We start from the raw sequence: 25831 nt of genomic DNA on the forward strand, positions 1-25831 counted from the left end.
TGGCTAAGCAGACGGAGATTCGAATACCACATAGAATCACAGAGAAGAAAGGCGGATTAACTACTGGCAAAACAACATCTTAACTTTCTAAAGCTCTCATGAATCTTGAATATTAAGAGTTCTAACAATCTATTGAAAATACTAAGTATAAGAGGCAGTGAGACAAGTTTCATCCCGAAGTTATTTTGGACCTGAAGGGTAAAGAACTCTATCGTGTGCAATTAGGGACGTACTGATTGGTTTTGAACTTATTTTATATTGAGATAATTACCTTCTCTGATCTTTATATTTCTTAAACTTTCAAACACATTAGGTAAAAAATGTATAAAATTATTCTGAGATTTGTTTTGAGAACTGTTGTTTTAAAAACAAATGTAGAAGTAAACCTAAAGACTAAGATTTCTAAGCACACAATGTGAAACAGGGAGAAAAGCAGCTGGATTGAGCCGCAGCCCCCAGCCCTGGAGCAGGGTGTTTTCTGGGTCTGGATCAGCATGTGTATTAATGAATGTGTTAATGGGGTGTTATTCCAGCCAGGTAGTAGGTGCTTCAGCACAGAGACTCAGGAGATACTCCCTCTTCTGGTCAGAAGTTAAGATCACAGCTTACCAGGGTTCAAAGAGCAGGTGTGTGCTTTCAACGTCAACACACAAATCGAGTCTTGTGAAATGATTATCAGGAAAAACATTTTTTAGTAAATATAACAAAAATGTGGATTTTTATTCAGAATGTCCCCTTTACAATCCAAAGCACAGCCATCCTGTAACAGCTAATGATTCTATGTGTTATAGTAGACAAGTCAAAACTGGCCCTGGTGAATATTAACAATGCAGATACATATGAGGGTGTACAAATATAAATCTGAATGTGTGTGTATAAAATTAACTTGCTATGTAATTCTTATATAGCCTGCCTTTAAAAAAAAAAAAAAAAAGGAATTCCAAGTATTCTCCCTTTCACATGAATGACAAAAACTGCATATATTTAACCAGGTGTGGTGGTGCGCGCCTGTAATCCCAATGGCTTAGGAGACTGAGACAGGAGGATTTCAAGTTCAAAGCCAACCTCAGCAACTTAGTGAGGCCCCAATCAACTCGGCGAGACCCTGTCTCAAAATAAAATATTAAAAAAAAAAAAAAGGGCTGGGAATGTGGCTCAGTGGTTGAGCGCCCCTGGGTTCAATCCCTGGTAGCAGAAAAAAAAAAAAAAATCACATTGTTTATTCCAAATACTCTGATACTCTGAGATATAGAAGCAGTTCATTAAGTCACAACAGTACAAACCTGGTGGGCAGCTGTGACTGCCCTCCACGAGGAAAATCAATGGGCTGAAATAAGGACAGACATTCCCAAAGTAGGAAGAATTCTAAAAGCACTGTGTAGAGAAATGCAGCACTGACCGTCTCCATGTCCACGGGCAGAGGGCTGGTCAGCTTCACATACATTGATAGATCAGAACAGGCACAAGTGACAGTACGGCAGATTCAGTGACAAAGGGAAGCTCATTACAGATTAGCTTTTCATATGTGTAAGGGGGGGGGGGGTATGCAGGCACACAACACTTTTACTAGGGTCCTAGTGCCGTTCCAAGAATGTAGATATATCCAACCATCCCCCGAAAAGCAAGATGGAGGAGCTCAGTTTATTCTGATTGCGTATGTATCTTTGTTGGCTAATTGTCTTTTACAATGTACCTTATACATTTCAATAATTAAAGACAAACCAAGATATGTGAGATCTCTGTTTTGAATCAAATTCTTTTTTGGCAGGGGGACCGGGGGTTGAACCCAGGGGCACTCAACCACTGAGCCACATCCCAGCCCTTTTTAATATTTTATTTAGAGACAGAGTCTTGCTGAGTTGCATAGGGCTTTGATAACTTGCTGAGGCTGGCCTCAAACTTTCGATCCTCCTGCCTCTACCCCTTAAACCGCTGGGATTACAGGTGTGTGTCACCATGCCCAGCTGAATCAATAAATTCTTGGACTCTGGTGGAGCTGGGGATCCAACCAGGGCTTTGGACATGGCAGGCAAGTGAGCTACACCCCTGTCCCTGAATAAATTCTTGTTCCTCTATGAGGACATGAGAAGTCCCAGGAAAATGAGCACATTCTCTTTTGTTTCCTGGTTTTTATGACTAGATCACTCTTTCATTGAAAATGAAACAAAACAAATAAATAGTTACTAAGAATCAATGACCCCCCAAACTTGGAATCACTGCAGTAATTATTTCCTACCCCTACAATCTTTAGGAAAATCTCTGAATTTATCTCTGAAATATATCTCTGAATATCTACAGTGGCCTGCCCAGCACTCTCTCTCACAATATTCCCAGCATGTATCCCTACTTGAAATAATTTTATTTCACCTTTCTCCGCCCTCCCCAATCAGAATACATACTGAATGAAATAAGAAACAATGCTTTTATAGTTTAGTGAAGAGAAATGCCTGGCATATAATAGGTGCCCAATAAATATTTGTTAAATGCGTGAATAACATCCCTACTGATCTGTTTAGTTTCTTTAACAGTAAGCCCAAAGGTAAAAACATTAATAAAGGCATAGGTATCAATAAGTGGAAAAATCAATACATTTATAACTACAAATTAAAATGTTGCTGCTACAAATGGTGTAAGTAACAACAGTTTAAAGTACCCCGCTTCCTTTACAACTAAGGAAAAAAGACACCAAAATATGTTAGCTGGAGAGAGAATAAACAGTCCTTTATCTGATGCTGCTGAAATAATTTGAAAAAGCTCATTAGCACTTATTCAGCTTGTGGTTAAAAAAAAATTCACTGTATTTATTTTACATCAAGTTACTAAGTGACAAAAAAAGTTTAGGTCAAACCAGCAACCTGGAGTTTCCTTTGAGAGTTAAAGTAAGGTTCATCTTGACGTCACTCATATTTTGATGTGCACATTCTGGCTAGCTCCAGCCCTGGCTCATCCTCTGACTGCTGGAGGAGGGCCTGGCATGCGTCTCTGAAGCAAGAGAGCCAAGTACCTACTTCTCTGTAACAAGTTTCAGTTTTTATTCTGACCGCAGAAATAAATACGCTGACCAAGTCTCTACAAAATGTAATGAGGCCCATACAAGAAAGGAGGAGGAGCTTGGCTTGGCTTTGAAGAGCTGCTATGATTCGGGGTTTAATAAAGCAGAACAGGTAGAAGAGAAATCCAATGACTATGCTGATCCAAACATCTACCTACTACCATTACATCTTCGAATTACTAAATGTTCCCTCTGATGTAACATCAGGGGTCCACAGTGCTGATCTTCCAGCTACTCTGAGCAAACTTAAAAATTCTACCTGAACTAGAACATCTGTCCCCTGGTAGTTTGGTGACATGTGGAATTCATTATATCTTCTCTAGACTTTCTTTTAACTCTAGCCATCCTTTTTATACACAATCCTCATTATGTGTAAGAGAAATAGCCAGAAAACGTGGCCTGGTATGTTTTATCTGTGTAAGCGAGATCTTATTTAGAACTTTCATCTGTAAACTAGGAATAAAATTCACTCAGTGGGCCGCTAAGAAAAGGAAATGAAGTAATACGTGCAAAAAGTTTTATAGATCATCAAGTACTATTAAAATGTATCATTAGTCTGTGGACTTTTAAATGAGCGCTACTCCTAAAAAGATCAATTATCACTGAAAATTTCAAAGTAGAAAAAGACTCAGATTATACAAATTTAGTGGCCAAATCTACCACATTTCAAAGAAAAAAAATTTTTCATTCAGAAATAGTTACCAAAATGTTAAATAAAATAACTTATTCAATAAATACCCTAAGTTGTTATTTTCCATATCTAGGGCCATCAGATGGCAAAAGAAGAGTCCTGTGTCCTTTATTAAATAGCACAACCTTGGCTGTGTGACCCAAAGTACCTTAGTTATATGCAATGGTGACTGCTGGTCACAACCAAGAGAAAAGCTGTCAACAGTGAGGAGCAGCACCCCAGCCAGCGCCAGCCCATCCACCAGCTCTCCCAGAGTAGGCCTCTTTTTGTCCTTACACTAACATCCTTTGAAAACAATTAATTAGCTCAAAAAAGCATGTGTGATTTCTCAAAAGTAATTTACTCATTCTCAGATGAAAAGGACATTTTCACAAATACAATTTACGCTGGCATCTCAAAGACTCCAAAGCACCTCAGTGCACGTCAAGGGACATTAAGTCCAAGCAACGCATGTGCAGCTCTTCATCTAAGAAGGTTCACAACGTCGGTATATGGAGAAAGCGACAAGATCATAGCAAGGGTTTCTGCTAAAGCCACTTTTACAGAGTTAATGAAAAAGCCTGATTTATGACACCTCCTTTTGTGAACAGAGGTCTGAGGGGCAAACGTCCCACACTGAGGCTTCATCAATAGACTTTGTCAACAGGCTACTTATAGTGACTAGTAATGGTTCCATAGTGGCTCCATGTGTAACGGCAACAACGAATGACAATGGTATTTGTCTTCTGAGATTCTTTTGCAGATCAACAAGAGATTCAACAATTCTAGTGCTAGGCTTGGTCTTTGTAGTCGTTTCCTTTGATATCTAAGAAGTCAAGTCCAACACTGTAAACTGGTTTTTCCCAAAACATGGAGTAGGTGTCATTTCCCAACATTAATAGCATTAAATCACAAAGTGCAGCTTTCTCCCTTTCCGAATCTCTTCCAGCTCCTATGGCAGCAGCACCCTGTGCGTGGATGACACTTGCTGTGGCCACTCTGCTGCGAGCCAGCACCGGCCCGGGCATCAGCACGGGAGCTGATGTCTTCTTTTCACTCTGTTTTACATTTATTATCTTTTTGGTCAACACACTTTATGGCTCTAGCAAGCTTTTCTTTATAAATGGATTTATTTGAATGAAAGCGGTTTAATTTAAAGAAAGATTATCATGTGCAAATATGCTAGCCAATAATAAGCCAGAACTTGACACCAAGTTTGAGAAAAGATGGCTGAGCCCCTTGTTACTATGGTGGCCTTGCTCAAGATTCAAGTTGACTGAAAATGTTAACAAGTAGATCAGCCTAACTCGTCCAAGGCAGAATCACTTCGACGGCTGACTTTTGAGCAGCAATTCTAAATGTGGTACCTGTCCAAACTGAATTAGCACGGCTCATCTATTTCCTGAAAGATACCCGTGTTTGCATAATTGAGAGAGAAATGAAGGCCTTCTTTATAGCCAACACAGCGATACAGCAGCACAGAGCAGTGTCACCTGCACTCTAGGGGAATCACGGGGAGGCCCACTCAGTATACACCCCAAAGGCACCCCACAAGTCATTCCCTAACCTTACCCTGTCCCCACCTCTTCAGATCCAGAACAAACATAGGTAAACAGGACCACACGGTTTATTCTCTCCAGTGATACAAGACCAACAAATGTATCAAATAACTGATCAACTAAGGTGCCCACCTTCTAAAATGGTGCTTACAGCTATAGGGAACATCACCATCCCAGTGACCCCATCATACTTAAAAGGTTTACAATTGGCACACACCTGCAATCCCAGAAACTCAGGAAGATGACACAGAAGGATCGCAAGTTCAAGGCCAGCTTCAGCATCTTAAGACACTGCCTTGACATTTTTTTAAAAAAGGAAGGAGGTATGGGGATGTAGCTCAGTGATAAAGTGTTCCTGGGTTCAATCCCTAGTAGACTTAAAAATTAGTTTAAAAAAGCAGGGGCCTCCTTTCATCGTTAGATTTGACAAATCTGAGCGACAATCTGTCACAGCGTGTGTCACTATGCCAGTCCTGGGAGTACACAGCAACAGCTCCACCAGAGTGGACCATATCTGCTGTGCAAGCAATGAATTCTGGCCAGCTTGCGGAACTGCACTGCCAACTCATGGGCTCTAACCCTGGAGATTCCAATGTGGTGATCTGAGTGGGCCTGGGGCTTCTGCCACTTAGAAAGTTCCCTGGATTCAGATGTGCAGCAGGCTTCAGGTCTACCGTCTCAATTATATTTTAAAATCTGAAATTAGCAGTAAGAAGCATCTTGCTTTTAAAAACACTGAATAACTGAGGGCATGTTGGATGAGTATTGCAAAACACTAAAACAATGAGAAAACAGTATCACTGTGTAGTTCTAAGAAAGCAAGCAATCTATATAAAAGCAATCAGACTATGAGACCTGAAGATGCCAAAATGACACTACAATTACTCGCCATCACTGCAAGTGGAAATCCTGGTTAATCATTACTTCCCCCAAAGCATAGGACCTCTTACTCCTACTCCTCTGGATAATAAGTTGCTCACTAATTTACAATAATTTTACCACTAACGTTAAGTGATTTACACACGTCTTGCTGTCACACTAGTGTCCATTCGTGTACTGGCAGCAGTGGTTTTAAAGGAACTGCCTGTTGAATTTTGTAACAACTGCTCATTTGTTCTTAAAAGTCACAAATGAATACCACTGACAGGTGAAAGCTGCCCCCACATGTTCACCAATTTCATCCAAAAAGAGAAAAATTACATTCCCTCCCTTAGCAGGTACTAGTTCTTCCTAATACAGTCAGTCCACAACTTATAATAGTTCAACTTAGCCATTTTTTGACTTTACAATGGTATAAAAGTCATCTGGCATTCAGTGGAAACTGTACTTTAAATTTTAACCATTTCCAGTTTTTCCAGGTCATACAATTATCTCTTGTGATACTCGGGGGCAACAGCAGTGAGCAGCAACACCGGGGAACCAACCTCACCTGGTGGGTGGTGCTGCTGAGCCAGGGTGTTCAGGAGGTTAGATGGACTGAATGCATTTGTAACTCAGGATACTTTCAACTCACCATGGGTTTATTAGGACGTAACTCCTAGGTCAGGGAGTATCGGTACTCTAACAAACAAGATACGATGGCCACTCAGAAAGATTCCGAATTTGAAAAACACTTCTTTTTTTGTTATTTACTGTAAAGAGAATGCCAGAACTGCCCTTCTGAAATTTCAACAAAAAGAAAGGCTCCTTAAAATATTCTTTCCTTTGTAACCCCTGTCCTCAAGATAGAAGATACAGTGGCTGAACTGTGAGCGTCACTCCAAGGCCAGCACATGGGGCTCCCTCCACTTCATGCAGTTGTTCCCAGGCCCCTGACAACAAACTCTTGTGATCTCACCAGCTTTCTCCTCCTCTGCTGCCTCAAAGACAACACCCCTTCCACATTCCCCAGCAGGCACTCAGGTACCAGGCCCTCACCTTCCTGCCAGAAACTCCTCATCCATCTCTAATATTTCCCGTGCCCCTGGAAGGACTTTGCCCCTTCTTTCCCCATTGGCTTTGTCAGGCACCCTGTGCTGGGGACTGGGTAGACATAGGATCTTAAGACAGATTTTCTCACTCACACACTACCATTCTAAGAATGAGACAAGAGGAAGATTTTTAAAACCCCATAAAGATGTACTGTCACCACGGAGTGAGGTTCTCCTTGAAGAAACATCCAAGAGGGCCTGTTTCTGCCTAAGAAAGCCATAGAAAAAGTAAGCCCTTCCTCTGGCTCTTCCTTCTAATCTGCTCTACTTCTCAATTCTCTGAAGCATTACTAACTCACAGCTCTCTGGTTCTAAAAATGTGCAATAGGTCTCCACCAGCACACACCAAGGGCAGAGGACTCTGTGGGCAGTGAGGCCCTGTGAGCTAGTCCCAGCCTGACTTTGCACACGGCTCATTCACACGTGCGTATATCAGTTCTGACCAATGGCGGCTCTTGTGCAGCACATTCCAGGCTGCCTGGAATTTCCTGCCTCTGAGCTTGCTTACTCACATCACCCTGTTGTCAGCCTGGGGCCACCAAATACGGCATTCAGTGTACAAACTGTGCAGCCGTATGTGGCAGTCCTCTCTATTCCCATCCAAACACTTCCCATTAAGGGGACGACAGGTTATTTTAAATCAATATTTTCTGCATTTTCCACAATGGATATGTATTCCAAGTTTAAAAACTGAGAAAAAAATTACATGGGGAGAAACAACCCATTCTACTTCTCAAACCTTAACATGAAGGTTACTTTCTCTAAGGAGTCCTCCCCGAGTTACTATCTAGGACGATCTGTGTCCCTCCTTACTCTGAAGGCTGTGACTGTGTTATGATATTAGACACACACTACCTGCATCCATCCACAGCTGTGTCTTCAACCACCTGGCTCTCGCCCTCCCTCTTTTATCAGTCATACCCTAGGCCTGGGCTCACCTAGGTTATTTCATTTAATTCCCCCCAATGAGGTGGGAATCACCCTCCCCATACTATGAGAAAGGACTCCAAGACAGGATGACTTGCTCAAGCAAAGTAATAACACATTGCTTTGGGGGGTTTGAATTTATTCATTTTATTTATTTTGAGAGCGAGAAGAGACAGCTCCCTCAGGGTAAGAGGGGACCCAAAAAGGGTTGCCCTGTAGGTTTAAGTTTAAATCTAGGGTATTCCAGCTTCAAAATCCTTAACTCCAAAGTACCTGCCAAATGACTAGCAGCCTTTCTGTTGCTAGCCTGTCTTTAGCAGAGAGAGTTTCTTACTAATTTTTTATCTCACTTTGGTGATTACCACAGGACCTCACCCAGAAGCAAGAACTCAGAACTTTTTTATGATTAAATATAAGATATACTCCTTGGGAAAAAATGTTGGGATGTTGATTATGATGGTGTGACTCATAAAACAACAGTAGTCCCTAAAAGTTCTGGCTTTAAGAACATCTCCAAGCTTCACAGTCTCCCCAGCTCTACTGCCAACTTGAGTCTCAGCCTAGAGCTACCTCTTGCCTCTGAACTACTCTCCAGCAAATCACCCAGTGAGATGAGACTGTGTCACTCCCTTACACAAACCAACGCCCCACGCCGCTTCTTACCTTGGCCTGAGAGTTAGCAGGTTCTTGCCTCTAACTCTGGATTCCTCTAGCTCCCACCTTTCTCTCTTCACTAACCCTTCAGCCACAGTGGCCGCCTCAGGACTGTGAGCTGGCTGTTCCCTCTGCATCAAATGCTCTTGTTCCAGAAGGCTGCCGGGGTTGCTCCTTTTTATCACTTAGGACTCAACTCCAGTTTGATTCCTAAGATGCTTCAGTTAAAGTCTAATCTTAGAACTCACTGTTTTCTGTTTTCGAGCTTGCATTTATACTGGTAAGAGCAATGAGGAAACAACTCACAAGTATTTTAAAAATGTCTACTTAACTACTGAACTTGGAAATTTCGAAATCATATTTCAAGAAAGGCCCATGCCTTTATACTGTGTGTGTGTGTGTGTGTGTGTGTGTGTGTGTGTGTGTGTGTGTTTAACTTTAAAATCTACCAAATTCATAACCAGAGACTCAAGAAGGAAACATAGGTGTGGTATTTCAAGAGACAACTTATAAAATACATTTTCCCTAATTTCAATTAAAAAAAAAACAGAAAATCACTAGCAGATCACTTTCAATAAAAATCAGAAAACACTCAGCATCTGATAGGTATTAACCCTCTCTATGAATTCGACAGTCTACTTCCTGTGAAAGGAGGGAGGTTATGTGCCATGACTGGCCTGCAGTCTAACCCCACTTTTCCCTTTTACCTTTAAAAAGTAATTTTCAAATAGTTAACTACTTACCATAATGTGATTGAAATGCCTGTGGTTTGACAACCTGATTGCAGTCGTTACACACCACCAAGTAGAAATCATCATGGGCTGGACAAAGACCAAATATTGGCATGTCTGCAACAAAGAAACAGAGTGTCACTTACTCATCTGGTTATGACTTCTGTAAAGCCACATGGAGGAATGCTACTCTCCAAAGGAGTCACCTTCTCATCAGTGTTCTCTGACAACTGCACTCCAGCTTAAAAGGAACAGACTTTTTACAGAGGGTTAATATAACATGCACCAAAAATTGTGAGGGGTAACAAAACAAATCTATTAAAATGCAAACACATTCATACAATAAAGCAACATTAAGTGAACCCTTTCAAGGGTTGTGTGAGAATCTGAAATCATATAAAATGCTCAGTAATCCTCAAAGCTGTACAATCTGATAGTTTTATTTGTTTAACTATGATTGTTTCCAGTCAGCTGGTCCCCAAGTCCTATGGATAAGTTAAGAAGGGGAACAGAGATGTCACCGAAGAGAAAAATTGCTGGCTTCACTAGCATGAATATATATATATATAATTCAGACATATATTTTGTATTTATTTCTATATTATATTTATAGATATATATTTAATATAAAACATACCTGTATACAATATCTAAATAAATAAAGAAATATTTCCCCCCAGGTCACAATCACCTCTAGTCCATTTATTTATACACTGATGCTACCAAATAGAGCTTCGGCACAAACACAGCATTTCACATTATTACTTATAGTTGGTTACCAACCAGAATCGAGCAGGAGATAGTTTTTAACAATAATGTCAACTTGACAATAATAAGCTAATCTATCTGCATAAGCATAAAGGTTAAAAGTAACTTTATTCATTGTAAATATGGTTAAATTAAAAGTCCCTACCATGAACAATAGTTCATGTTATTCACAGAACAATGATCTAGGGAACAGAGCGTAAAGTTCAGATGGAGAACCTAAACTTTTTAAAGATTTCAACATCAGTGATTTTAAACAAGTATTTTACACTACATGTACTATTTAGAATATTTGATATAAACGAATAGGTGGCACATTTCAATTCAGCAAATGTTTAAAAGACCCCAAAAGCTGATGAGCATCTGCTTTCTTTCTTAAAAATTTAATTTCACTTTCTCCAGTGTGGGTTATACTGGTGGTTTTTATAGGGAAAAGAAAATGCCCTAAGATACTAAATGATGATATTTTCTAAAATAGTAAATGACAGATCTGATAGTCACATGTGGCTGATCTCAGATTTTTTTAAATAGTTCTATTACACTGAGTTGCAGATGGCTTGCTATGGATCCGAAACCAACATGGTCCAGCATGATTCTGGGATGCAGACGCAGCACCGACCCAGTTCTATGTGTTGCTCTTTCATTTGATACTCACAGCTACTTAAGTATGTACCATTATAACTTTATTCTACTGAAGAAGAATCTGCCTCAGGAAGGTGAAGCACTTTGTCTAAGGTCAACAGCTGGGATTTGAGATGGCTGGGGTCTGGGCCCTCTTGAAGAAAAAAACCCTGATTTCTAAACATTTCATCCAAATTCCAACTCCAATAAATTAGACTATCAAGGCTGAACACCTCTGATTACATAAATGGGTCAGACAACTGAAGAAGCTTCCAGTAGAATGCTAACTTCTGTAGCTAAGCTTAATTATTTAACAAAAAAAATTGGAGCCAAACAACGTGCTGTTTTCCTTGAAAGCATGCGCACACTGAGTTGGTAAAGACCGTCCACTTGGAGGAGGAGAAAGGTCCTGTGTGTACTGGTATACACACAGTAGCCATTTTCCACGGCTACTGTTTCTGACATGACATTTCATTCTCAACAGTAAAATTTAAGGTAGTTTATCCTAAGCTCCATGATATCCTTGTGCTTACTATCTTTGATAGGCCTATTAATAAGGAAAATCCAAATTACTAAAGTGGTATAAAATTCACAATTTATAGTTGAAAAATATGAGAAATCTATAATTATCAAATCAAATTAATAAGTTTTATTAATTAAACGGTAATTACAGCAGCCTTAAATACATAGTCTTCATTTAGTTTTTGTCCGGATATAGTTTGTGTAGTTTCTTACACAAGGAATGCTATTTAAAAATGTATCACTTTGCCAGACACTAGACATTTCTGGGGACCCGTTTAAAAATAAGGCAGTTTGATAAATACCAAGATATAGAGATCCTTTCAAGTAGCAAGGATTCACGTTTGCCACAAGGAAGAGGGTTCCCTTTCTATCTTGATCTTTTTGTATGTGTGACAGAGTTAGTAAAACTAAGAAGGCGGGGTCATTCTGTAAGGGACCAAGAACCAAATTTCAATTTCCTCAATAACTTAAGATCAACAGACAACTGATACGATGGCCATGACAGTTGCCTACTGTGTGCCAGGTCCTGGGCTAAGCACTTTATATACTGGTTTGTCCCATCTCAAAGTTGATTTATTATTATTATGGACACATATTAATTGTACAGATGATGGGATTCACTGTAATTGCTTCCATACATGCACACATGTGCACTGATCATTTCCATCTACCCTCGTCCCCTCCCCATCTTCATATCCTGATCCCATTATTTATTTTTAACAATAAGCTTACAATATAATCCTCATTCTACTTATAAAGAAATAAACTTGTCTAATATCACCCAGCAAGAAAGCAGCATGACCAGGACTCAAGCTCTGCGCGACCTGTAAGTTCTCTTAGTCTCTCGTTAGCACACGGCATCTTCCTAATGAGCACGTGTGCCGTGTGCCACCACCCCTCAGAGGAAAGAAACGTACACACAAGCCCAGTTCATCCTAGCCCGTGAACTGAGTTCCTATTATAAAAATCTTAAGCAATTATAATTTTAGCTTTCTGAATTTTTTACTACACATACCCATATTTGGAAGCAAAGAGCGTACAAGATAATTTAAATAAAATTTCTTCAGGGAAAACAAACAAACAAACAAAATGTTCTATATCCTTTTTCTGTATTGGGACATTCCAGAGGCCTTAGCAACAGGAACAGAGTGAGGAATGTTGTGGCAACAGAAAGAAATGAAATAATTTGTATGAAAGGCCATAGATATGTTTCTGAATACTTCTCAAGCATAAATTCATAATCAGGCCACCCACAAATTAACATACAGCTCTTATCCAAATGCAAAGAAAAATTTGATTTACAACAGAAAAAAAAATACAGTTAATAAAAATGAAATTCTTATTGAATTTAAAAGTTTACAAAATATGCTTTTAATATATAACTAAAACCATCAATTCTGTACTTAAAAATATGAAGAGTTTTAATACTGTATTTGAGTTCATGGATTCTGAAGCTACTTTAAAGAATGAATTTTGCTCTTGTGTAAGGCCCGGCCCTTTCTTGAGATCTGGGTCACCACTACCTTGTAGTAAGTGAGTGGCACCACATATATGCCTTGGGTACTTTAGGGACCCAAGGCCAGCATTCAGGGAAGGACTGGATTTAAGCACACAGACCAGTGAGCACATGCGTACAGAAACACCACAGTCCCCTGCAGAATGAAGGCCCTGGGCTGGAGACAGGATCTCCACTGCAGCAAGGGTGTTAATACAACTTTGACCTTTACTTCCAAATGGGAGACTGTGTTCAACAACAACCCAACTTGAATGTTGTTGCAAAGCATTTAACCTTTGCAGTATCCTGAGTGTCTCCCTTCTCCCACACATCCCCAACTTCTACATACCAATGACTCCTACGCTGCTATCTTCAGCCCAGACTACTCCCAAGCTCTGTCTACATTCAAGTAGCCAACTGCCTACTAGACACTGCCATCTGGACGTCTCATATACGCATCTCAAGTGGAACAAGCATGTCCAAGAGATTTCATGTGGGCCCTGCCCCACTTCTTGTTTCTAATAAGTTTTCCTCTCTTGGGTAAATGCTACTATTAGCCTCTCAATGGCCAAAACTAAAAACCCTGGTATCATCTCTAACTCTCTGTCCCTCATCACATCCAGGCCACCAGCAAATCCAGTTAGCTCCATTTCAAAACCTCTGCCCACTTCTTTCCATTGCTACAGCTACCTGGAGGGCACTAGACTATGGAAGAAATCTCCCAAGTGGTCTTCAATCCCCTCCACAAGGTCACCAGTATGATTCTTTAAAATCCTCTACCAAATCATGTCACTGCCCTGTTTAAAAGTCTCTGATAGCTTCTTCAATGGCTTTTTTTTTTTTTTTTTTTTTTTGGTACCAGCGATTCAACCCTGGGACACTTAACCACTGAGCCACATCCTCAGCCCTTTTTAAAATATTTTATTTAGAGAAAGGGTCTCACTAAATTGCTGAGGCTGGCTTTGCCTCAGCCTCCTGAGCCGCTGGGATGATAGATGCGTACCACTGCACCCCGACTCCAGTGGCTTTTTATGAACAAACCTCAGCCCTTAGAACAGCCCCCAGCATGCATTCACTTCTCTCAGCCTGTCTTGTTCTCTGCTCGGTTCACTCTGCTTTGGGTACACTGACCTCCATTCTCCCTGCAGACCCAGAAGTCTCATTCCCAACCAGGCTCTGCCATCACTTTAAATGAGATGCCTGGCAAGTTCTCAACTCAGGTCTCAGCTCAGCGGTCCCCTCTTCAAAGGCTTGCTCCCTGCTGCTCCCCAGTCGGTCATCCTGTATTGCTGGTATCTTAAGCAGTGTGGTTGCATGTGGTCCACTCTCTATCACCCTGTATCCCCTGGTTCCCTCATTCAAGATACATGTGACCCTGGCAAGTTCTGTAACCTCCGTGTGTTTCTTCATTTGTCAAACAGTGATGGTCACAGTGCCTCTTTCAGCAGGTACTCCACAGGGCAGGGAAAGTAGGAGCACACACAGTCTCAGGAAGATACGTGGCTCCTGGAAATGCCCACTGTTTCCCACAACCTGGAGACAGAAGTCACCCCCACCCCTGACGACTGGCCAGGAAACTAAGGCATGGATTCAGCTCTCATGAGCTAGCACATGGCAAAGCCTCCACTGGAACCCAGGGGTGCTGCACCCATCAGCCCAGGCAGGTTCCAGTGTCCCCCAGAACCTGCCTCCTCCTGCCACGCTGACTGCAGTGCCGGTGGCCTCCACTCCCCTGCTGGCCGATCCACTGACTTGAAAAGCGATAACACCATCCCTCTACTTCCAAGACTCCCGCGGTGTCAAAGTAGGGTTGGGCTCACCTCTCCAAAAGCCAGGCGTCTTAGAATTTAAGCCCGGGAGTCAATTCACCCCTGTCCCAAGATGGTCTTGGAATCCCCAGAACCTACCTTGTCTCCCCACGATTCTACCTTTGGGCCAGAAGGTTCCTACAGCGTGGAAAGTTTTCCCCTCTTTCTGAAATCCCTACCACTCAACAAGAAGTGGCCCCCGGGCCTTCCCAGCTGGGCTCCTCCTTGCCCTCTCACACCTCCACCACAGCCCCTTCACACACTGATTCATGACTTGCGAATAAGATTCACAAATGAAAATCTCCACAGTACTGCTGGAGCGAGAGCACGGTGCCTGCCTGGCCAGCCCCTGAGAGTGGGCTTGCTCTGTGTGTGTGTACTGGCGCCTGGAACTCTCCTGCAGCTTTTATTTGCTCTGAGGAAAGAAACAGCTCTTCGACCTGGCCCGCATGGCTCAGAGTGGAGCCTGCCTCTCGGCCATGTTTCTCATCCTGGGCCACAGTGGGCTCTCTCCTGCAGCGCATGCTGGCACTTGCTAGTCCCTCCGTGTGGAACTCACTTCCCACAGACTTCTGCCGGCTGTTGCTTTACTTCACTCATTCTTAGCCTCAAGTCACTCTTCTGGAGACTCACAAGGCAGGGCCCGCATGACATGGTCTCTGAGCACAAACAAGCCCTGACACAGACCACCAGCATCATTCCTCATTTGTGATTATCAATCCAGAAAGCAGCAATGATTACGTCTTACATATTACTTGCTGGATAACGATCAAAATGTTAGGTTAAGTCTCTGTGATACCATCATAAGTCAGAAGGCTGTAATTGTGCCTTCATGTTGCTGAGTGACACAATACCTGCTGGAACTGCGTATGCCCTTCAGGATGACAAAACTTCAAGTCCTCTTCAACACATGATCCCATACCTGGAGACAGTTTCAGGTTCAATCTCCACATTTCAGGGTCTGATTTTCAAATCTACTTACTGGGAAATTCTCTTTTACTACTACATTCTATGCAACAGCCCAAAGCAGTTTTACAGTCAAGACTACTTGGATTCAACTCCCTACTCTTTCCTTTTACTAAATGTTAAGGTTAAATTTTTTAACCTCTTTGAACCTGGGTTTCCCTTGTCTACAACATATAGTTCAAAGAACCAGTGTTCCATAGCTCTACTGTGAGGATTCCACGGAGAGGACCCAGCGCTGATCCAAAGTAAACACTTGATAACTTAGCTACAAAGCCACAAGATTTCACACGTGAGGTTTTTCAACTACCCAGCTCCGTTGCCAACCTCCCAGGACATGATACATCATCCAACAGCAGCTGACCACTGGACAATGTGAGCTGAACTCTCTCGTGGTCTGCTGCTCCTGCTGACCAACCATACTCCACCCGACAAGCCATGCAGGGCAGCAGCAGGGGACACCTGCTGGGGATTTGGCTGCAGGAGGATGGGTGGCTCTTCCTTGCACATCAGGGAGAGCCCAAGACCTTCAGTAAGGAAGCCACATGATAGAAACGGTAACTCTGGCATGGGTGTGGGTCACTTAGGGTAGAGGATGGTCCCCAAAAACTGATGCAAAAGTCAGAATAAGACAGGAAGAGCCTGCAGAATGAAGAAGAGGGAAACTAGTATGAAACGCTCTGAAGGACCTGGCAGAGTAGTCGGGAGACCACAGATGTTGGAGTGAGGCAAAGTAAGGAATCCATACATGGTTCTGCAGCATCTTCCTTTCTCGCTACAGCTCTGGAGATGCATGCAAGACTGGAGATGCAGAATAGAAGAACTTTGTTGGCTGGAGCCTCTAGAGCCAGACCAGCTGTGTTCAAATCACTAGCCTCAGTCTTCTTGTCTGCGAGTACAGGACCTAGTAACCAAACTCAGCACTAAGGAGGCCTTCCTAGGGTGTACAGCCAATAAGCACATGCTGTCTCCCAGCTCTCCACTCTGGAGTTCTGAGTGCCTTAAACTCATTTCAACCCCAGCTCGGGGTCTTCATTGCACTCTGGTACTCCCATCTCCTTGACTTGGTGACTGTCAGGACCTCGGCTGATTCTGTTCCCTCTGCATGGAGTGCTTCATCAGGCTGCCAACAGTCTCAGCCTGCATTTCACTAAAAACACCTTCCCTGATCACCCACGGCCCCTATGGCTTCAGACAGTCCTCGTCCATCATCCACTTGTCACCTGGGGTCAGGCATATCTCCTTCACTAGGATATAAGCTCCAGGAGGGCAGGGGCCACACACGCAAAGCACAGAACCTAGAAAATTCTCAACAAAAGAATCTGAGAACAGCTTCCGGAACTAGAGGGCCGGAGTCCAAATCCCAATCCTATCCAGTTGCTAAGAGTTGTTACTCCACCTTGGTATCCTCACCGGTCAACAAAATAACCTTCATGGACAGTTGTTACGGATGAAAAGAAAAGGTTTACGTAAAAAGCCCTTTTAACTATGTCCAGCACAAAGTATGTGCAAGGCATGTGCATATAATTACTTCTGCTTCACTGTCACGGTAATGCACTGGCCACTGCTTCCAACACTGTTGTTCTACAACTACTACTTGTTGTTACCACTTGTTATTAAGTACTTACTGTGTGTCAGCTATCATGCCAAAGCTCTATACGCATCATTTCATTTACTGAAAATACATGAATATCTACTATCCCTAGGTACTGTTATCAGGTGTTTGTAAACCAAAAACCAAAAAATAATAACCAATCCTGAGAAGCACTAATATGTACAACAAAAATAGTAAGTTCACAGTTAACTAAATGCTTCCAGTATCTCAAAGCAATGTTACTTAACTCACATGAGCTCTTGGGGTTGATGTAAAAAAAAAAGTCCTAAAGTGACTTTTTTACTTTAGGAAAAAGTACATGTGGTACCACGAGACTGCCTGCATTAAGTCATAAAGCCAGCAAGTGGAGGAGCCCAAGATGAAGGTGGGTTCATCCCAGGCTCACAGCCTCACTACATGAACCTCCATCGCTCGGTGTCCTCCCTGAGTTTTTCTCTGCCTCTCCCAGGAAACCCCTGTTCTTCTGTCTAGTTCCATCAGAGTCAGCCAAGGTACTTCCACATGACAACAGACTTCTCGGGGGTACCTCTGGATTGTCTGTTCTCACTGCTGCTCAAAGTTTTCTGAGATATAAGAACTCCCGGCCCCATTAGTGTTAGAGATACTTTCAAGTCACCTGGAAGGCTAGTCTCCACATAACTGAGGCTTCACTGTAGTCAACACCACATTGATTTCAAATGGGGAGTCTAAATAGTGGGTAATTAAAAGCAGCATCAATGATAGAAAGTTTTTAATTGCTTTAGAGTTTTTCAAGTTTTAATATGGGCTTTAGAGTCCCAGTTAGGAAAAGATAAAATAGAATTTTATTTCCACCCTCCACAAGCAAATCTCCCAAATTCATATCATCTACTCCAATAATTAAAGGGAACTGGATTTCCCTTTAACCATAAGATGCTAAATGATGGAACCAATCAGAGACAGGAAAGGCCAATGAGCAATCTGCCAAATGTGTGTGGTTTGAGGCCTTATCTGAACTAAAGCAGTCAATAAATAGTGGATTTTAAAAAGAAAAAAATAAAAAGAGTTTACCATAGTAGGAACCAACAAAAACATCAGAGAACCAAAGTTAGGTCAGAAAATACTCCTGTCTGATATTTATTAATTGCTAATTACAAATGTCCTATCTCCCCACAGAGACCCTTCCCAGGTAAGAGCCCTAAAGTGCTTTCAATGTCACTGCTTCTATTGAAACTGATACATAACACCTGGGTCAGGACACAGGAGGCGGACACCAGGATCCTGGGGAACCTGGACTGGGGAAGGCAAACAGGGTTACAACAGTGACCGACAGGCCAGGCTGTCGCAGATGTTCCTGAAGCTACTCTTCAACATGCTGTGAGCAAATTCTAACCTCTCAAATCAGAAACCACGCCTTTAACCCCAGGTGACAGAAATCTGGAAATGCCCACCAAAATCTTTATCTAGTGTGTATGTAGCCTGTGGTAAGATGTGGGCTCAAGTGCCTAGTTACCTGGCTTTAACCTGTAGGCATGCAATTTCTGCATCTGAAAGGCCATGGAAGCAATGATAATCTACCTGATAAGTCAGAATGAATGAGCTAATACATAAGAAATGCTCATCTCTGTATCCGTCTAAACACAGTCAGCAATATATATCAGAGCTCAATAAAGAATGGTGTTTATTGTTTTCATTATTATTATTGTGGTTACAGTTATAATCTCATGACTCAGTTAAGAATACTACTCCTTCTTTTGTTCAAAAGGCAGCCAAGTATCTCCTATGGGAGGTGCAGAAAACCCATGTCTTTCATACAACTAACAATAACATTAACTACAGAATCGCACCAGATATTGACCTATAACATTATGTTTTTAAATGGTTAATCTCCATAGACCACAACAAATTTAAAAGAACTAAAATTATACATGTGTGTGTGTGTGTGTGTGTGTAAATAAAAATACACTATATAAATCAGGTATATTCTCTGAACACATTGGAATCAAATTAACAATCATAGCAGGTAACAATCTACAAATGCTTGGAAACTAAACTACACACTTCAAATAATTCATTAGTTAAAGGAAGTCACAAAAGACATAAATACACTGAACTGAACAAAAATAAAAAATATAACAAAAATTTGTGAGATGTAACAAAAGCAGTGCTGGGAAGGAAACCTGTAGCACTAACTGCTTATCCTAGAAACTGAGGGAAAGTTAATAACATAATCTCACATCTTAAAATCAAATTATATCCAAGGTAGGCAGAAGAAAAAATCTAAGTGCAGAAATCAATAAAACTCAAAGGGAAAAATCTGGAGAAATATAAATAAAACAAAAAAATAGTTCTTTGAAAAGATCAATAAAATTGACAAAACTCATATAAGACTGAGTTTGGTCCAAGGGTATGAGGAAGACTGGTCAATCTGAAAACCAAACAGCAGAATCCACAATTTCAACAGGCTAAATAAGAAAAAAACAAAAACAAAAAAAAAACATATCCATTGATGCAATAAAGAATTTGATGAAATTCATGACAAGAAAAAAAATCTGAACAGATAATTAGTAATACAGAGACCTTCCTCAATTTGAATCAGAATATTTACCAAAAAACCTACAGTTGGCATGGTACTCAGTGAAGAATGAATGCTTTGTCTTCTAAGCTCAGGAATAGTTGCGATGGTATCCACTCCTAACACTGCTATTCAATATAACATTAGAAGTATTGGCAAGAGAAATAAAGAAATAAAAAGAATATAGGTTGGTAGGGAAGAAATAAACTTGCCCCCTTTTGCAAATGACATCATGTCCATGTGAAAAATTCCCAAGGAATGTACAAAAACACCAGCTGGAATTTAGGACTTTAGCAAGATCACAGTCTACAGGAACAACATAACAAAAGCAATCGTCACGTGACAATCTGTACTAACAGCTACTTGGGAGGCTGAGGCAGGAGGATTGCTTGAGCCCAGGCATTTGAGGCCAGCCTGGGCAACACGACTGAGACCCATTCTCAAAATTTGGTGTAGGCCAGTTGCAGTGGCACATTCCTATAATCCCAGCTACTCCAGGAGTAGGAAGATTTCAAATTGTAGGCCAGCCTGGACAACTCAGCAAGACCCTGTCTTAAAATTAAAAACCAAACCAAAACAACAACAAAACCCCACCCAAACCCAAAAAGCAAAACAAAAAATCTTGGCCTAGCATGTCAGGAATGTTGTCGTATGGTATTTTTGAGTAAAATTTAGCAGCCACAGGTCTGTGATGAGTGTTGCAAACTAGACATCTGTATGTTTTATAATTACATGAAAAAGACGTACTGAAATGTAATTAGCTCATATCTGTAAAATCTCTAAAAATCATACCAGAAATATGACCCAGAAGGTTCAGAAATAAATAACGAAATACATAGGAAGCATTTTGAGTTTGGTTCAGATCCCTCAAGTCACAGGGAAAATGATTTTTAGTTCTTCTATTTTAATAGTCACAATTAAAACCAAAGTACACACTCAGTGTGCATATCATCTTCGGAATAAAGCCTTGCTGCCTGAAGTATGGTTCACGGACCAACAGCTCGAGTTATCACCTGGAATCTGGTTAGAATCAGAACCTTCAGAATCTGCATTGGTGGTGATTCACATACATGACGGAGAAGCATTGCAAATACAGTATCATTAAATCTGGACTAAAACTTGAATATTATCAATATTGGAGAAGTTATCCATATCACCATGACCCAGACTTTTTTCAATTCATCTGGCCATCAAATATATATCAAGCATCTACCATGTACTATGGTAAAGCAGCTTTGCATTCTTTTGGACTAAATCCCCTTAGGTTATATGGCATAATCCTTTTTACATGTTGCTGGATTTCGTTTGCTAGGATTTCACTGAAGATTGCTGTCTTTATTCAGAAGGAATCTGATCCATTGTTTTTAGTTTTTGTGATGTCTTTGGTTTTGATATCCAGGTAACTGAGCTTATAGAATTGGTTGAGAAGTCAAGTCTTCTAATCTTCTTGTTTTTCAGAGGAGTTTTTGTAGGATTGGCACAGGGGATTTAACCCAGGGATGCTTCCCCACTGAGCCACATCCCCACACCTTCATATACTTGTAAATGTCCAGACATTTCTAAGAATTCGGTGATGCATCAAGGCCTGGGCTTTTCCTGATGACATTTTAATGTCACTAATTCAAATAAGTTGTTCTAGTACTACTCAGATCTTTTGAATCTTTACAGGCAGTTTTGGGAGGCTGGCGTCCTCTCTTGGAACTTATCCACTGTCTAGGCTATCCTATGCGCCACAGGCAGACAGCTGTTCACAGTATTCCCAGAGAAACCTTTTAATTTCTATAAGGTCAGTAATAATGTCATGACTCTCATCCCTATTTTATTAATAAGAATAATACAGCCCAATCTAGCGAAAGCTTTTCCTCTTTAACTGATCTTGTCAAAGTACAACTTCTGGTGTCATTGATTTTTCTGTTTTCCTATTCTCTAGTCGTTTCCACCCTGACCTATATTATTTGCTTCTCTATGCTTGCTTTGAGTGTCTCCCCCCCCCCCCCAGTTTTTAAGGTGAAATGTCATTGATTTGTGAGCTTTCGTATTTTTTTCTTGTAGTTGTTTATAACTATAAATTTCCCCCTAAGCAACCACGACTTTAACTGTATTCTTGTTGTGGTATGTTGTGCTTAACTTCCATTAATCTCAAAATATTTTCTAATTTCTCATGAGTTTTTCCCTCTGGCCCAGTGTGTTGTTAAACTTCACATACTTGTAAATGTCCCAAGTCTCCTTCTGCTATTAATTTCTAATATCATTCATTACATGTGGTAAGAGAATATATTTTGTACTCATGATTCCAGGCTTTTTACATTTACTGAGGCTTGTTTTATTATGGCCTACCAGCTGATTCTGAAACATTTCTTGTGCACTTAACAGTGTGTACTCTCCTATTCCTGCTTAGGGCTAGTTGAATTATGTTATCCAAACCATCCACATTTTTGATCTTCTGCCTACTGATTGTAGCCATTCTTGAAAGTAGGATATTAACGTTTCTAACTATAATTGTTGAACTGCCCATTTCTTCTTTCAGTGTAAAGTTTTTTGCTTCATGTACTTTAAGGCTCTGCTAGAAGATGCATTATCTTTAAAACTACTTCTTTCTGATGAACTGACCCACTCATGATTATAACATGCCTTTTTGTCTCTAATCCCATTTTAAATAAAAGTCTATTTATACACTTTCTAGTATAGACTTTTAGCCCTCTTTTGATTACTGTTTGCATGTAATATCTCTTCCACCCATTGGCTTTCAATGTATTTGTCTTTAATTGAATGTGTATCTCTTACAGATAACAATAGTTGGACATTGTCTTAAAGATCCATTCTGCAAATTCCTGACTTTTGATTAGTCCTTAGTCCATTTACATTTAATATAATTACCAATAAGGTATGATTTATATCTGTCATTTTGTTATTTGTTTTCTATAGGAATTATGTCTTTTTTGTTCCTCTATTATTCTTCTACTGTCTTCATTACATATAAGATATATACCTTATATATATTAACACCCTTAACTCCAAATAACCTACTTTGAATTAAAATCAACTTAATGTATAATATATACTTTATATACTGAGGTATATATATTATATATACATATAAAAAGATAGTAAGACTTAAGTATGTATTGTAGGGGCTGGGATTGTAGCTCAGTGATAGAGCAATAGCCTTGCACACATGTGGTGCTGGATTCAATCCTCAGCACCATATAAAAATAAATTAAGAGCCGGGTGTAGTGGCACTCGCCTGTAATCCCTACCGCTCAGGAGGCTGAGTCAGGAGGATCAAGAGTTCAAAACCAGCCTCAGCAACAGCAAGGCCCTAAGCAACTCAGTGAGACCCTGTCTCTAAATACAATACAAAATAGGGCTGGGGATGTGGCTCATGGTGGAGTGCCCCCGAGTTCAATCCCCGGTACCAAAAACAAAAACAGAAACACCACAATGAGATGTCACCTCATCCTAATCATAATGGTTATAATCAAAAAGACAAAAAAATAACAAATGCTGGTAAGGATGCAGAGAAAGGGGAACTGTCTCACACTGGTGATGGGAATGTAAATTAGTACAACCATTATGAAACAGAATGCAGGTTCCTCAAAAAACTAAAAATAGTACCATCAGTGGATCCAGCTATCTCACTACTAGGTATATACTAAAAGGAAATCAATCCATCTAAGAGATACCTGCACTCCCATGTTTATGGCAGGATTATTCACAACAGCCAGGATAGGGAATCAGTTGTAGTGTCCTGTAGCAGATGAATGGATGAGGAAAATGTGGTATGTCTACAATATGGAGGACTAGAGATGTACACGGTGGTAAAGCACTTGCCTAACCTGGGTTTGATCCCAGCAATGTGGGGGTTGGGGGGGGAATGGAAAATGGAGTGATATTCAGCCATAAAAGAAAAAACTGAAATCCTGTCATTTGCAGTAACATGGATGAAGCTAGAGGATATTACGTTAAGTGAAATAAGACAGTCCCAGACACACAAATGCTGCATGCTAAATTAATTTCATAGATTTAGTAGAACAACGGTCACTAGATGCTAGAAATGGTAAGGGGAGAGTAAAGGGTAGTTGCACAATAGGTTTAATTTTTTTTTCTGCAAAATTTCATTCATAAAAGTAAGCATTTTAACATCCCTAAAAAAAAAAAAAATCACAATTTCAATTTCAAAGTATTTTATAAAAACTTTGCTTTGATATAGCTCCATTCTATACTCCTTGCCCTCACTTCCCATGGGTGGAAACAGTTTGTTTGTCTCATAATACTTAAATGGAACAATTAGGTTGGGCACAGTGATTCATGCCTGTAATCCCAGGTACTCAGAGGCTGAGGCAGGAGGATTATAAATTTGAGGCCTGCTTGGGCAACTTTAGTTAGACCCAGTCTTAAAAAGAGAGCCGGACATGTAGCTCAGTAGTAAAGTGCTTGCTCAGCAAGCATGAGACCCTGGGTTCAATCCTGAATATCACAAAAACAAACAAAAACTGGATAATTTATGTGGCGTAGCAATTCTGGAAATGACATCTACCTATCCCTGTCTGATTAATGACTTCCCGGAACTAATTGTACAAAGTCTGCATTCTTTGTCATGTGTTGCCAGTCAAGTTCTTGTTTGGTTGGCTGATTGCTGGACAGAGATTTCCTTAAATGCTTTGAACTCTGTAAATCTCCCAGCCCCTGCTAAGGTGCAGGCAGTTATGACTCTGCCTTAGCCTTCACTTCCCGCTTGCCCAGAGCCTGAGGTCAGCCAGAGGTGACAGACAGGGCCTTCTTACGTTTTTCTTGGGCATGGGTAGTCTCACAGATGTATAGTTTTCTAGATTCCCAGAAATAGGTGGAAGTTCTACACAGCTCCACAACTGATACCTTATTTCCTATTCAATTTTGCTAGTTCCAACTTGCTCCAATTGCTACGTCATATAAATTATCCAGTTTCTGTTTGTTTGCTAGCTCCAACTGGTATAATGCTTAGGCAACTGAGATATTAAAAAATTGCTTCCGGGTGCAGTGGTGCATCCCTATAATTCCAGCAACTTGGGAGGCTAAGACAGGAGGATCACAAGTTTGAGGCCAGCCTCAGCTACTGAGAAAGCCCTAAGCAATTTAGTGAGACCCTGTCACAAAATGAAAAATAAAAAGAGTTAGGGATGTAGCTTAGTGGCAAAGCATCACTGAGTTCAACTTACCAGTAGTGCCCCCAAATCGCTAATATATATATTTTTGAACACTCTTGGAATAGGACATAAAATGAACTCTGAACCATACCAAATAAAGATAAGCTCTGAGAGTAGAGCATGCTGGGAGCTACCAGATAGTCACACAGCTGTCTGACCAAACCCACTGTGTTCCCCCTGGTAGCTGCTAGTCTGCTGGGTTTTACAGCTATCATAGCTGTGAGGCTGTTTCTTTTCAAAGTTACTGTGGAGCCGGGGAGGGGAGGTTAAAGCAGAGCAAATGAAAATTCTACAGAGTTCTCTGATTCAGCCTCTTTGTTTTTTTAATTTTTTTAATTTTTACTTTTTTAAATCTTGCACTTTCTAGAAGGAGGCAGCTTTGGTTGATTTTCAGAATTCTGAAAACAATGATTTTGGTAATTCTTGCCAGCGTTGTCACCGCTTTTATTGAAGGGCAAATTTTTGGAGGTCCTTCTTATGCAATTTGGAAATTCTTAACTTCTAGAAATAGCACTTTTGTGGAGGTTGATATCAAATTGTTCACTACTATTTTCAACATGGCCCAAACTATAGTGCGGAGAAGGGAGGTACATGGTACAAGGCCAGTCAGGAGCTGCCTGCAGAACACAGCTGAGAGTCACGGCAGGCGGTCTAGACTCAGGGATGGTACTGGAAAGGCACAGGGAGTATTCAGTGGTTCAGAAGTGCCAACATAGCTTGGCAATGGCCTGAGCATCAGGGTGGCGAGGGGGAATGACACCGT

At 40.8% G+C, this 25831-nt stretch overlaps 1 protein-coding gene across 4 annotated transcripts in view; it reads right to left on the reverse strand.

Annotated features, from left to right (window-relative positions):
• Positions 1–25831, reverse strand: part of Atxn7 (ataxin 7) — a 135699-nt gene that overhangs the window by 38784 nt on the left and 71084 nt on the right. For all 4 annotated transcript variants that reach the window (XM_076869929.1, XM_076869765.1, XM_076869842.1 and 1 more), the window contains one exon: positions 9576–9680. In XM_076869929.1, the coding sequence (XP_076726044.1) occupies positions 9576–9680 (105 nt within the window). The remainder of the gene's footprint in view (positions 1–9575; positions 9681–25831) is intronic.

Source organism: Callospermophilus lateralis, chromosome 1 (genome assembly GCF_048772815.1).
Source record: "Callospermophilus lateralis isolate mCalLat2 chromosome 1, mCalLat2.hap1, whole genome shotgun sequence".
Taxonomy (NCBI): Eukaryota; Metazoa; Chordata; class Mammalia; order Rodentia; family Sciuridae; genus Callospermophilus; species Callospermophilus lateralis.